Source organism: Podarcis raffonei, chromosome 6 (assembly GCF_027172205.1).
Source record: "Podarcis raffonei isolate rPodRaf1 chromosome 6, rPodRaf1.pri, whole genome shotgun sequence".
NCBI lineage: Eukaryota > Metazoa > Chordata > Lepidosauria > Squamata > Lacertidae > Podarcis > Podarcis raffonei.
Genome location: NC_070607.1, coordinates 43170688 through 43186175, shown reverse-complemented (window position 1 = coordinate 43186175; position 15488 = coordinate 43170688). Strand labels below are relative to the sequence as shown.

At 39.1% G+C, this 15488-nt stretch overlaps 1 protein-coding gene across 2 annotated transcripts in view; it reads right to left on the bottom strand.

Moving 5' to 3' along the window:
- The window catches only part of GLIS1 (GLIS family zinc finger 1), a 188022-nt gene that overhangs the window by 99864 nt on the left and 72670 nt on the right, over positions 1 to 15488 (bottom strand). For both annotated transcript variants that reach the window (XM_053392398.1, XM_053392399.1), the window contains exon 4: positions 8443 to 9535. In XM_053392398.1, coding sequence (XP_053248373.1) covers positions 8443 to 9535 — 1093 coding nt within the window. The remainder of the gene's footprint in view (positions 1 to 8442; positions 9536 to 15488) is intronic.

Genomic DNA, 15488 nt, shown 5'->3' with positions numbered 1-15488 from the left:
ACTCAAATGTGAAATTGCTGGTCTTCTAACAAAAAGAGTAATTTGTCCCTAAGATCAGCCTCCATACATAAAGATTGGAAGATGGTCAGTGTAACACCATACAGGATGAGGGTGATCCTGGAAATTACTGGCTGGTTAGCTTAATGTTGGTTTTGGGGAAACTGGTAGAAAGTATTGTTAAAGATAAACTAACCAAGCACACAGAACAATAAGGGCTGAAGCAAAGCCAGCATGGCTTCTGCAAGGGCAAGTCCCTCACAAACCTTTGAGTGTGTCAACAAGCATGTAGGTAGAGGTGATCCAGTTAACATAGCATATTTGGACTTTCAAAAAGGTTTTGGCAAGGTATACAGCAAAAGACTCATGGGTAAGCTTAGCCATCATAACAATGCAAGAACAGTCTGTTGGATCAGGTCAATGATCTCACTAGTTTAGTATCCTGTTCTCACAGTGGCCACCCAGATACCTGTGCCAAACCTGCAAACAGGACCCCACCACAAGAGCCCTCTCCTTGCCTGGGGTCGCCAGCAATTAGTATTCAGAAGCATTATGACCTCTGACTGTGAAGACAGAGCAGAGCTATTAAGGCTAGTAGCCATTGATAATCTCAATGAATTTGTTTACTCTTCTTTTAAAGCCAGCCAGGCTGTTGGTTACCATTGCTTTAAGTAAGAGCAAGTTTCATAGTTTATGTACTGTGCAAATAAGTACTTTCTTTTATTTGTCCTGATTCTTCCAACATTCAACTTCACTGGATGCCTATGCGTTCTAGGGTTATGAGAGGGGCAAAAAAAATTCTCTAACCTTTGTCTCTGTGCTATGCATAATTTTATAAACTTCTATTATGTCACTTCTCACTCACTATTTCTCTAAACTAAAAAGTCCCAAATGCTGCGACTTTTCCCCATAGGGGTGTTACTCCATCCCTATGATCATTTTGGAGCAAGGCTCTTCTTAAGTTATGAGCAGCAGGTCCTCCAGCCATTCTTCTTAAGTCCCCCCCCCCTTTGAGCAGGCACCTTGGTGGCAATGCTTACTTTTCTGGGCTGTCTGGCCAAGTCCCCCTCTCAACATGTCTCAAACAATTCTGTGTGGAAAGGCCCTTGACTGAGAGAGCAGGCAAAGAAGAAGCCAGCTCAAGCCATCCTTTCCAACATGCATCATGTGTACATGCATGTTGCTCTGCTCACATGATGCATGCTGACACTAATACATTGCAATATTTGAGTGAGCAGCAGGCAGGTACCAAGAAAAGCAGTGAGCAAGCAGCAGTAACTTGCTAAGAGAACAGAGGTGTGTGTGCCATGTGGTCTGCTCTGCATACCCAAAGCTAGTCTGCTGCCTTAGGTGAAGTAGAGTACACCATCCTATCACCAGTGCTGAAGGAAAAAACCACTGCCGGTCCAGTTGGCTTTTAATGTGTGACAGCAAAATGTCTTGAGATAGTGTTGGGGGTCCTGGATATGGTGGGCTTCAATCATTGCTGGCCTCTCTCTGTGAATGAGGATGAAAATGACTTACCTTCCCCTCACTTCAGTCACAATATTGGAATTCTGTTCTCAAGACAACGCACAAGTCTAATTTTTTTACTGTGTCAGCTTGCCCTCCGAAGGATGTTCAAAACCATTTCTGATCAGATAACATTAATTTCCACAGTGTAAAGGAATAATTTTAACTTGTTTAACCTGCACACAGAGGTTAACGGAGTAAGAGATTAGAAACACTTGGATGAAACTCCATGCATCAGGACTGTTTTGTTAGAGGCTTCCTGCCAGACCATAAAAGAGTTTGATCAACTCCCCATTTTATCGTTCACTCATGTACTGCAAAGGTACCAACACAATTCATAGAAGTAATCACTTGCAGACTTAGTAGGCACTCTCAGCTGACACAAATGAAAGATTTATTGTTGGGATGATGAAACAAAGAGCAAGTTGTGCAAACTTTACCGAGTTGGATTATGAGAACATGCTTTTTCCATTTCCCATTTTTAAATGCCTTGGGTGCAATTTCAAAACAAAGGCCAATATAAGTTATTCAGCAAAGCAAGTTGCATGGTATCAGGACACAGGAACTTCTTTGTGGACATACTATCTCTACACATAGGAAGAATAAAACAACACAGAGAGTCTGGATCACTTTGCTGAGTAAGTCTAATAATTCAAGCTTGCAGTACAGTTCTTTACAGAAAGTAGTACCACAAAAAGTATATGATTACTATTATTTATAATTTCTTTTAATTGTTTGATTTTTTAAAAAAATAACTTATTTTTTTCAATAAGCTACTTCATGTTGATCAAGTCAAGATACAATTCACAAAAACAAATCTTTATAGAATCATACATGTACACAATCCAATATTCAATAAACAGATGTTAAACAGCCTAGGGAACAAGAGAGATGCTTGTGGGATTTTGCAGCATCAGTGCCACAGAGTTAAGCTGTAGTCTTCCACCACTACTACCTGGATCAGCCCTGCAGGTTAGGAATGGAACAAGCAAAACACCCATGCCAAAAAGCTTATACAGAATGATACCATGATCAATAGTATCAACCACCACAAAGAGATCTAGAAGAAGCAGGGTTCCCTCTTAGCCTTTCCCAGTACACATTATTCATTAGGGCAGGTGTCAGAAATCTGTGGCCCTCCCAATGTTGCTGAACTACAGCTCCCATAAGCCCCAGCAAGCATGGCCTATGGCCAGGGATGTTGTGAGTTGTAGTTAAGCAACATCTGGAAGTTTCCCACACCTGCATTAAGCTGACTAAGAAAGTTTCTGAAACCAAACTGAAATAAATCCAAGCAGTGTCCTCAGAGAACTTCTAGAAATGTCCTGCAACTACCTCCTTAACAACAATTAGGACTAACCTCTTTAAAGAGGGCTGGAATCACACACACCCCTTGGACTTAGTCAGCCAACCCCTTAATGCTAGAAGAAAAAGCCTGAGAGGGCAAGGATAGAGTTGAAAAGGGGGCCAAAATCCTTCAAGCATCTTGTCACCATTCTCAGGTTGCAACAAATGAAGCCCATCCCACAAAAGAAGACTATATGGTGCTCCAGACTCCTCACTGGACTATCTTGTGCCAACTGTGGCATCCACATAGAAAAGGATATGCTTAGCATTCTTTTTGATGTCCACAGCAAACATGTTACAGCAGTCTCCTTTACATCAGTATGGGGGCATAGTTGCAATGGACCATAAACAACAAAGGATACAGCAGTGGCAAAAGAGTATGCCTCTTTGCCATTATCACCACCACAGAATAGATTCAGCAATACGTTCTAGCCTGTGTTTGGTAGCATTTACATCAAGTCTTTTGCCACTTATGATCTAATCTATCAAACTCTTTCATCCCTCAATTCTGGGCAGAGGAGTTGCAATGCAGGCTTTGCAAACTAAAAGAGAACACCTAGGAGCCGTAATGTCAACCATTAAACTAATCTCTGCCTTCCATAGGTCAACCAGGGCATCAACAAGCCATGAATCAGAAACATGTTGAAGGCCATCAATTCTGTGGGGAAGACCCATGCCAACATTCCCTGCCAAATGGTTCAAGTGCAGAGCCCACTTTTTCAAAACCAGCTCCTACTCAACTAGGCAAATACTGAAAGAACCCCAGTGAAGCAAGGTGTCTTTCCTTCATTTAGGTAAAGGAAAACGAGCATAAAGCAGTATAGGTGAATACTACCTACACTATATTTCATGACACATTGTTGTTAATAATGTAATGGTCACTGCCTGTGCTTTCCACATTTTATTTCCCTCTAATGTCACCATATGGGATGCGGGTGGCGCTGTGGGTAAAACCTCAGCGCCTAGGACTTGCCGATCGCATGGTCGGCGGTTCGAATCCCCGCAGCGGGGTGAGCTCCTGTCGTTCGGTCCCAGCTCCTGCCCACCTAGCAGTTTGAAAGCACTCTTAAGTGCAAGTAGATAAATAGGTACCGCTTTATAGCGGGAAGGTAAACGGCGTTTCCGTGTGCTGCGCTGGTGCAGGCTCGCCAGAGCAGCTTCGTCACGCTGGCCCTGTGACCCGGAAGTGTCTTCGGACAGCGCCAGCCCCCGGCCTCTTAAGCGAGATGGGCGCGCAACCCCAGAGTCGGACATGACTGGCCCGTGCGGGCAGGGGTACCTTTACCCTTACCTTTTTAATGTCACCATTTACAATTACATGAACACCACCACCACTACCACACCAGAACAACATGCATGTATGCATATATCAGCAACTCTAGATAACTCTTCATGCACCTGATGAAGGGAACCCTGGTCCACAAAACCTTATGCCATATATTTTTAGTTTTTAAGGATTCACAAGGCACTTTTGTTATTTTTGTGGCAATAGAATAACACAGCTACCACTCTGGGAATTTATATATTCATGAATCATTAATTAGACAGCTGTCATCCTTGTGAAATTTTTTAAACATAGATACTCAGGTTTAAAATAAGAAAATTCTGCAACTTAAACATATTCTTCAACACTTCATTTAGCTTACTAGAAGTTGTCTTTTATTAATAATATAATATAATATAATATAATATAATATAATATAATATAATATAATATAATAATATAATAATATGATATAAATTATACCTCACTAGCCCCACCCCAACACCTCTTCTGGTGGAAATAACATATTTACATTTGCAAACAGGGACTTAAAGATTATTGTACAAGATTGGGATCACTATTAATTGTTAATCAAAATGGTGGTGAAAGTAAAAGATGATATGATAAATCTTGGGCGGGGAGGCTTTAAACTGAAAACATTTAAGTTGGATAATTTTTTGCTCTCAGACAATCAAAATTCCAATTGTCTGGGACACCAAATCTACAAAAGCTTGAAATTAATCTTCAAAAGTTCAAGTCTTAGAGGCATTGCATCATTATTTTTGTTGGATATATTTCTGATCATAATGCAGATGAGCACCAAATTTAATAAAACTAAAATAACACAAGTTAAGTATGAAACATAACAGGATATTGCAAGGAGATTAGGTAGTTTCCTTCAGACTACTTACACAGCCCAAAGAATAAAAAGAGAAGAAGACCAGGAGAAAGCACATACCCAAATGAAGGACACAACGCAGAAAAGGAATCAATGAATTAGAATATTCCAGCAGATAATACAAAAGGACTCATAAAGATTTTGGCACCAAATGCAAAAATGAACCTGCCCCCACCCAAAAAATATATATCAGTAATTCCTTTACAGAAGATAGAACTTTACTTTTCCTCGTGTCTGCTGCTGAGAAAAGAGCACACAGGCTAAATTTAAACCAGCTGTAATGATGAGTGTTACAGTTGGACTGAAAGGAAGCTTACCTCATGAAAGTATTGTGGAAACTGCTGTTGGAAAGATAATAAAAGGATTAACTGCCATTTTAGTGGACCATTTACTTTTCAATCAAAATGTCTCATGTATTTCCTGTTCTCAAGTAGCCTGAATTCCAAAATTCCTTTGTCTATTACAGTACATAGTAGCAAAGCCTGTCATAAGAAATTAATAATTTTACATGGACAGGAGCTTTTATGCATATAGACAGGGAGCTACTTGTTGCCAGCCTCCTGTGAACACGTTCAATGCATATTTAGCCAACAAATTTTGCTGAACAGACTGGAAAGATACCCATAATAAAAAAAAAAATAAAAATGTGCTTTGGAAGGACATCAAGAGAAAAAGGAATCACTTACGGGGGGGGGGGTGTTAGGGAGAAGTACAGGGCCACGGCAACTACCCAACAATGATCGCTGGTTGTTGTTACTGATCTTGGCTTTAGAAACAATCTGCTAATTGTTTCTAAATTTACACAGGGCATCAATGTGCACAAAATAATTCATACTTCGAACTCATCATTATTAACTTTTTCCAAAGATAACACATTTTTTACAGTAATATTGCAGCAAAAAGCACAAATACATATAGTCCTAGTACAGCAATGATTTTGAAGATATGTTTCCTTAAGATCTTAACCTTCTAACATTTTAAAACCAACGCTGGCGAGAAATATACATTTTAACAGTCCCTTCAGAGTCATAATCCTAAAGATGCATTTTTTACTTCAAATATTTAACTCTCTTTTCCTTTACTCATAGTTGCTAAACAGTTATTAACAGTCTCCCCGGGCATCACAACTGGTTTTGTTATGCTAGGTTCTTTCATTCTGACTGGGTCACAAAAGCACATTTGAAATATTGCTCTGTCACCAGTACTGAAAGTCTTCTGTTATACATGAAAAATAGATTAATTATTTAAAGCGTATGCAACTATTTCATGGCCTATTTGCAACTCAATATTCTTCCAGTGTTGCTCATTATTTAATACAGATTAACACAGCAACATAAAGACAGGAATCTCACAGTTTTCCTTACCCTGAATTACAACAGCTGGTTTGTGTGAAATGCTAACTGGGAAGGTAACATTAGAAAACTGCTATACTCCGTAAAATAGCTGTCAAACACACACTTCAAAGAAAATATGGAGAGGGTATTTCTTGCTGTCGAGTAAATCTAGATTTCTACACCACATCTTTCATCACTATAAAAAAAGCAACTAACCAAGCTTTTCTAATTTTAAAACAAACTTTTATAAAAGAGACAAAGAGAAAAGTGAAGCCAGTACATTGGTTTTAACCACCTTTTTAAAAACAACTTACAAAATTATATAGCCAACTCTGCTGAGTAATCCAGATATTTTCATAGTTTCAAATTTCTAACTCCAACGCAGCACAATGTGTCTTTAGAAGATGCAAACTGGAGGTTTAAAATTCTACATGATGCTTCCCTCTATTACTACATAAACTATCTGTCCTAATTGGCATGTTAACTAGTGATGGTTTTTTCAATAAACTAACTTTCGGGTAAATCTTATTTGTTCACAATTAGTATCTAGAAAACAATGTGCTTTTTTAGGAAAGCTGTGAATACTATTTAATTGTTTTTAGATGTCTGGTCATGAATACACAGAGACACCATTATTTACCATTTTTAGCTTAATGGAAATATTTAAAGGGTGCCATAATATATATATATAATATAGTTTCAGATAAGGAGGATAAGAAGTACTACAAAGCAGATTCTTTGTTGTCTTGATATTTCAAAATATTAAATAATAAATTGAACAGAGTGATGTATGAGGAATGTATCACCATCATAAGGAAGTATAACTAGACCTATGTTATTATTCCTTACCCTATGACAGTGCTTGGTAATAGCTCCAATATTCCCCAATGCTTGCTCTAAAGTCTTCTTGCTCTTTTTTAATGTAAAAGGACATCTTAGTTTAAAGGGAATGCTTGCCATTCCAGAATATCAAAGCCATAGTATGTAGCGAGTGTTCATTTTTTCAGAGCACATCTCCACTGTACTCCACTGAAACCTCTCCCCCACCCCACCCCCTGCACCAAATCTCCAAAGTGCTTCTACTTGCTGATGTTTTGATGAGGCAACCCAATCTGCTGGTGTGGTTATTCCTTTGTAAGCAATACATTTGGGGTTGCAAACAAAAGTTTCATATTTCACTGCTGGGTTTGGAAGTTCTGACCAATCTTTCCTTGTTGTTATCTATTCTATTCAGGGTTTCATATTATTGCTGCTTTCAGCATGTGGAAAGCCAACTGCAAGTCATTAGCTTTTATTTTAATTGCCCACATTATTGCGATAACACAGGCAGAAACAACACTGTTCCAAGATGCTCTCTTTGGAATTATAATGTGGCTTAGATCTGCCTGATCAGAAGAAAACAGCTTTATTTCAAAACTCTTCTTTTGAAAGTTAAATGAAAGCCATCCTAAAAGCTTTATGACATGCTCAACTGCAATTGTTAATGATAATAATAATAATTACTACTACCACTACTAGGATTCCCTTTTTTTCTGCCATTTATAATTATAAAGGCTTCTGCTCAGTTGGAATACTGTTCAAAAGGCAGAAGGAAAATAATTTTCATTAAATGTACTTCATGTTTGATTTAAATGTCACCAGAGGCACAATGACCCTTCCTTCATGTCAAATTGCTGCAGGCTGCTTTGATCATCATATTAATGTTCCAATGGCCATTTTAAAAATAAACAACTCTATTAGGAGTCAAGCTTTTGCAGAGGGCAACAAAATATTATTCTTTGACATTACAACATTTATATCTCAGACACTCCCGCCCCCCAATATGTATATATTCTGTGCCCCTCACAACACCCAAAATCATCTTGGAAGCATTACAGACCAAACTGCCAGAAAACATTACTGTGCTGGAGTGATATTGCGAAGGAAGGAAGAGTGCAAAGAACTCAGAGTGTATGTTTTTAGTCAAATCCTGCTTGGAAATAAGTTACAGGAAAAGCACCCTGATAATGCTGGAAGAGGATTTTTAAGAGGAGGAAGAAGTCCAGAGACATTAGCATGTTTCTAGTCAAATAAATATATTCCAGACTTACCATGCACTTGTTTGGTTTTTCACCGGAATGAACCCTCATGTGAATCAGCAGTTTATAACGCGCATTGAAAGGTTTATACCGACGGACACAGCCTGTCCAGAAGCAAGTAAAGTCCTCTCCTTTCCTTTGATCAATGTGTGTTTTTTCTATGTGCCGGACCAGTTCATCTTGTTGATCATAGGCAGCACTACAGTCAATCCACCGACAGGCCTGCTTGCCATTGCTGGTCTCCTGCTCATCGCATTCGTTTGTCTTTGGAGACATGGAAGCATGTAAATGAGACAGCGTCCCTTGAGTTTGGCTTCGCTGCTGGTGCAAATGATAAGGTGGCGGCAGCTCTTGGTTATGCTGAAAAAGATCTGAGGTGGAGGAATATTCATCAAGTGGTTCTTGTTTTAAAAAATTCAACTTCTGACTGCTATGTGAAGTGTCTTGATGAGGAACACTAGCACTGTTCATTATAAGACAGAGGCTTGCATTTTCTCCTGTTTGCTGCATTTGCAAATGATCACAGTCACCTCGGACAATTTCAGTGGAAACTGGTACAAGGCATACCGAAGGGGAAGGAAGATGACAATGGTTCCCAGGTTGGGAACAAGACTGGGGACGAGAGGCTTTCTGTGTACTGTGAAGAGCGATCTCTCCGGGAGAAGGGGAAACGCCAGCTGAATTAGTCCGCAGTCCATTCACGCAGGTAACCAGTGACGTTTGTGACGTGCGGATGATAGTTGTAATATCTATCCCATCAGCAGAAGACGGCAACATGGAGATGCATCTCTTCTTCAGGTTGCTTGCCTGGTGCCTGCTTGGATGCTGAGGGCTGCTGAGTGACAATGAGCCCAGGGAGGAGCTATGTTCATTATTAAACAAGTATGATGAAAGTGAATTTGTAAGGCCATTGTTCATTAGGTCTATTTCAGGATGAAAGCTGCCTGAGCTTCTCAGTTCCATTCCTTCGGTAATCCCTCTATGTGTGGAAACCTCAGAAAGGCCCTTGTAATCGCTCCGGCACTCCTGTTTTATATGCTGAGTAGTGTGGCTTCCATTCATGCACAGAGTGGTAGAATCTGCTGATTCTTGAAATGTGGGAGGCCTGAAACACAGATTCATTTATCATCACTAAGTGGCAGAGAATTGTAGCATTTCATTCAAGATGCAATGTTTATGAAGCTCCTTAACAAGGGACAACAGAGTTAAACTTTCTGTGTACATCATCTTATAATAACTGCATTTGAAAATTATTTAGCTGCTTTCTCTGGAAAAGCAGTAGCATCTTGTATAGTGTTGGTTTCATACATACAGAGCAAAGTACTGTTACTGCTGTTTCCAAAATGGCAGCACCTCAATAACCTCTACATATCTTATTCAGTGGGCATTGCAGGCAAAATGTATTAAAGCATTATTTATTTCTAATTCCAGCCCCCACACACTAGTTATACATAGTATACATATACATATAGATATACATACACACACATCAGTTTAAACACAATGAATCAAGATGGTTGTGGATTTTGCTCACATGTCTGTCCAGAAAAATGAAAATAACATACTTTCAAGATTAAAAATATATATTAAAAAATTGTCCAGTAGCACCTTAGAGACCAACTAAGTTTGTTCTGGGTATAAGCTTTCATGTGCATGCACACTTCTTTCAGATATACCATTTAAAAAATATTTATTTATTTATTTTACTTATTTCGACTGCATCAGACCAACACGGCTACCTACCTGAATACTTTCAAGATATTTGCCTTGAAATACGTTATTTCCAGATGGAAAATGCACATCCTTCCCACTGAACAATGATTTATAATCTACTCCACATTGGAATCCGAACTTGAACACTGAGATAATTTATCTAATGGGGTTGGTTTGGTGTACAGATGTAGTAAAAGCAGGTGGTAGAATCCTGAGGTGGGAGATGGAATGGACTTCAGGCTGCACATTTTTTTAAAAAAAACTTGCTGTAAGTAAGACCAACCAACAATTACACAGGGACCAGCCTTTTCTTTTTCTATTTGAAGCAAAGAAGAAGAAGAAGAAGAAGAAGAAGAAGAAGAAGAAGAAGAAGAAGAAGCATTTAAAATATAGTCTTTTATGTGTACTATGATGTAGTGCAGTCCATTCTACCAACTCTGGACTTTCCCACTTCATTCTGCTGCATGTATAGAATGATGGCATACAGGACAGAATTCAACTCTACCCTTAGAAGAATGAGACTAATGAGTCCTAGAGATGGCTAACTAACCCTGTTTTGCTAATTACGGTACTTTACTCATGTGTTTTCACAGTTTCTGTTGTTAACAGCTCAGTAGCCCATTCCTACAAAATAAGAGGGCAGTAGCTTTGCTGGGGAGGGGAAAGAACAATTTATAGTTGCATTTTTAATGTCAACAATATATGCTTTGTAGAGGTGCGCAATTGTTTGGGACAATTGAAATAAATTAACTACGTAGTTAATTTTTCATTCTTTCCAAAACTAATGACCAGAGTGTTCCAAGGGCAAAAGTCTCTCAAGAAATGCTTTTGCTTACCCTAGCAGTCTGGTCTTCTGTAGACAGCAATGGGCAACTAGTACAAATGACAGTTACAAAAACAGATACAACAGTATTGAATGAGTAACAAACTAAATGTGATTGTAAACACAGAATAACTAAAACTAATGGGTTTTTTAAGAAGGGGAATGGAATGGCCACTTGCTGTCTTCAATGGCGGTGAGCGGCAGCTACACCAGTCTCCTCTGTTCCGCAGACTCAGGGGAAGACGTCACTTCCCCCTCCACTGGTTGTGCAGGCTGTTGGGAACCACCCTCAATTCCACCAATCTCAGGCAGGTCAGGGGGTGTGGCATCAGGGTCGGACCAGAGTGGAGACTGCAAGCCATACTCTTCATTCTGGACCACACCCATCCCATTTAAGTAGGGCACGTCTGGAACCTGAAGTTCATTTGGCATTGGATTTTCCCTCCCACCCACCCTATGCCACTTGTTTTGACTTTGCCCAAGGCTAAGCATGTATCCCGCCACTTAGTTTTATGTATATGTCCTGCATAATGTTCTGTGAGAAAGAACTATATAGTAAGTATCAGAAGCATGGGATGGAATGAATTTATTTTAAAAATAGTTCTACCCCACCTGCTTACCACCTTTCTAACGCATCCCAGTGACTCCAAAATGTCACATTAAAAATAACTCAGAAAATGTTGACTTCTCATAAAATCACATTTGTCTGGGATGCTGGTTTGGCAAGATTTAGTCATTTCTTTGTGGCAGGTTTACTATCCAATATCTTCTGAACCATCAAAGCTAGGCTTAGGATTTTTAATCGCACTGGAAACTTCCCTCTCTTTCCATTGAAACTCCACTTTCAAGCCTTTCATCTCTACCATGATGACTTGTAGAAATTCTATTTCAAATAATGTCTATGACTTATTGTTTATAATATCTTAATCTTTTACACTTCATCTGATAATAACCAACACACCTGGTTTTTACAGGTAAAATAGTAAATACACATTTATTAACACATCTTAACAGATTATCTATAAAATATGAGGCACACCAGTAAAATGAAAAATGATGTGGTATAAAATCTTTACCTGACATTCATTTGGAACAACCAACACAGCTTACTCATAGCTTTACAATGATTTCTGTTTTCTATGCAAGAAAACCCTGCATTTTCACAGTATCTAAATCTGTTACAAGATATAAAAGTTGTCCTATTTGTGAGCAAAATTTCTGAAGTTAGGCACCTATAGTTTTCAAAAAAATTCGTCCATTGACAATATAATTATTTTAATTCTGAAGATGTTGGCAAACCCTATTCTAGATAATAGAGCTAAGCAGATTTTATTTAAACTGCTAGAAGCTGAATAAGAATGAACAAATGGAACTATTTTAAAGCATTTCTATAAATCTTAACAACTGTAATTACTATAGTTAAGAGTGCTGCTTAAGTTAATCTGTCTTTGGTAAACTAGATATGTCTTGCTGGATCCTGGAGGTAAAAATCAGACCCATTTCAGATTCCCAAGTCCAATCCTAAACAGGATTGGATTTATGTTAGATATTCCTGGAGTTTGATGGGTCCACCTTTAAGATGATTCTGTTATGGACTAGGTGCTTGTGATCATTCCCTCCATTCATTAGCAGCAGGTGTCACTGCACAGGTGTGGCTGCACTGCTCTGTGTGCAGGATTGGACTAGAGGACCCTCTGGGTCCCTTCCAACTCTATCATTGTATGACTTCTATAGCTTTTATGACTCCTTCCAAACATGACACATCACTGCCACTTACTGAGAGGGAGAGGGGCAAGACAGTGGGAGCTTGGTGCAATGCAGGCACAGCACAAACACAGTGGCAAAAGCAGTGGATTGGCTGTACACGAAGATCCTGCTACCTTTCCTATCCCCCTCTTGGTGACAGCGGTGTGTTGCATTTGGAAGACCATAGACCCACTGGCTGCTCCTGCCTCCATTTCTTGAAAGAGTATGAAAGGAGTGGTTAGGATGGTCCAATTCCTGTCACTGAGGCATCTGAGACCTGTAGATCCTCACTCTTAGCAATTATGCCCATTGCTCTCAAGCTTACAGATCTATGAGAAGGCCAAGAGGCAGGATCAGGGCTTAGTTTGGAGCCTAGAAAAACTTCCAGGCATCTAGAAAATGTATCTGGTTATTCCAAATTAATTTGTAATTGGATTTTAAAATTTGTGATGAAATAAGGCATTATGGGTCAATTAGACTCATGCAGTTAAGCTTGTTATCAAATATTTTAAACTGTCATACATAAGAGACATTTATTATGGCTTGGCCTACTTGTTTAGGTTGCTTCTATTTATAAAGATAATACACATGCTCATACACTCACAGGCACTGAGACAAGGCAAGTGATGTGATGTTTCTTAAAAGATTTCCAGCTCTGCTAGTTAAGATAATAACTGAAAGAAACAAGATAGTCTTCCTAACATAACTTCATTCAATTTTCTTCAGAATTTTTACACACATATATAAATTTCCTAGATCACTCCACTGCAAGTTTTGAAAGTTTTCTGCTACATTTTCACAGCTTCTGCAACATGCTCCTTCTTCTGCTTTTATGACTGAATCCAGTAAAAGCGTTATTTTCTGTGCCTAATAATGGATTATCTGAAAAATTGCCAATATTAGCTGTTTATCAGGACCAGTTGCAGTGAATAAACGATTAGGATTTTTCTATCAAAACATATGTATCTCATTTATCTATTCTATGTAGTGAAAATGTACTGCATAGCTTTCAAAGCCATGAGATGAACTTGTGGTTAGGAGAAGAAGAAGAAGAAGAAAAGGTTCTCTCTGGAATACAGCTCTTAAATAAGTCAAGGAGGACTGGAAGAAGATAAAGGATTTCAGCATATTAGGTTAAATGGACATTTTATTTGCAACAGTCAGTTGTCTAGAACATGTTTTTTTGCTGATGGCACAGGTGGTATAAGCTTTTATTTGGGTTTTCTTTGTGGTTGCAAATCTAGGAATTAAAGACAGAACCACAGAAATTTTCTTTTCTGTTATTTATGGACTGGGAAGCAGGAATGGCCGAAATGGCCACAGCAAAGGAAGCTTCCAGTATACTGTTATCACAATGCTTCCCCTCTATTGCCCGGTAGTCTCAAACCCTAGTGAAACTGTAAATTTAATGGAGGTTAAGGATAATGGACACCACATGCTTATGTTTTTAACCTCGGACAGGACCTTTCTCTTGGATTCATTTTCATAGAACTTATACACTGAACTTTTAAATGGTGCTACATGAAGAAAGCATGGTAGCACACAAGGACAGCCTTTGCCCCACAAATGGCTTTTGACTCAAGACCAAAATCAGGAAAGTAGATACTCAAGCTGCCCACTATATTGGCAGGTACTTGTGAACTCCAAAGTCCAAACTACCAGCAAAACTACATGTGATGGCAGCAGACCCACGTCACTGAGTGTTGATTGCAACAATAAATCAGCATGTATAAAGCAGGAAAGGGGTGGATAGAGGGGAAATTGCAATGTGGGCACGGTTTTACAGTGGTTCTTTTCCTACCTACAAAGACATGCTCTGAGTGTAGCACTGGGAGACTGTGGTAGGACTGCACAAAAGTGTCATTTGAATTAAGAAAATATCTAGAATCCACATGGGTGTCTGTATGAATGAAGATGAGGGGATCAGAAATTAAGCTGGGCACTGAAAAATAAACTGCAAAACTAATGCCCCCCCCATGCATATATGATCTCCTAGTTACCAGTGAACAGAGAATCCACTGACAAAATAATGGGCTATATTAAATATTTGGCCACTTTAGGAGGAAAGCTTTTTAACAGCTGTGGTGGCATTTGGAGGAATCCTATCCATGGTACTCACCAGGTTTAGAAAGGCTGAAGCTTAGTGAAGTATCAGCAGTCAGAAATTTGCAAAGCTAATTGCTGGTTGGGGTGTGTGTATGTGAACGTTAAAAAAATACCACAAGATTCTGGGATGACATCACAGCAAGGGGCTCTTAATACATCTACAGAAACATAAAATTATGCGGGACCTGAAGTGCCAAAAGTAAGCAAGAAAACAAACAAACCATGGAACCCCAGAGAAACACTAGCATTCATTCTACGTTCTTCCAGTTTCTGAGAAAAAGGCAAAGCCTACAGAGCCCAAGCCAAGCTTTAGGAGTAAAGGGAATTACCCCAGTCACCTGCTGCTTTATATCACAATAGCGGCTCTCTCAAGTTCTATGGCACATAATCCTGTGTTGTTCTGGGAATCTTCCCTGAGACAGAGTTGTAAGGAGTTCATATTTCGTAAGGGAGTACTATGATCCCCTGTATACAGGCATCTGTCATTTCCTCATTATGGATTTTTCAAAAAGCTCCTGAAAAGATCTAAGCAAGGTCTTCTCTTCCTCCTTTTGTTTGCTCCAACCCCAATTATCTTTGCATCATAATTGTATTCAGTGAAAGAATAAAACCAGATTGTTAGCAGTAAGTACCATGTGGATTCATAACAGGGTCAAGATGGAGTTAACAA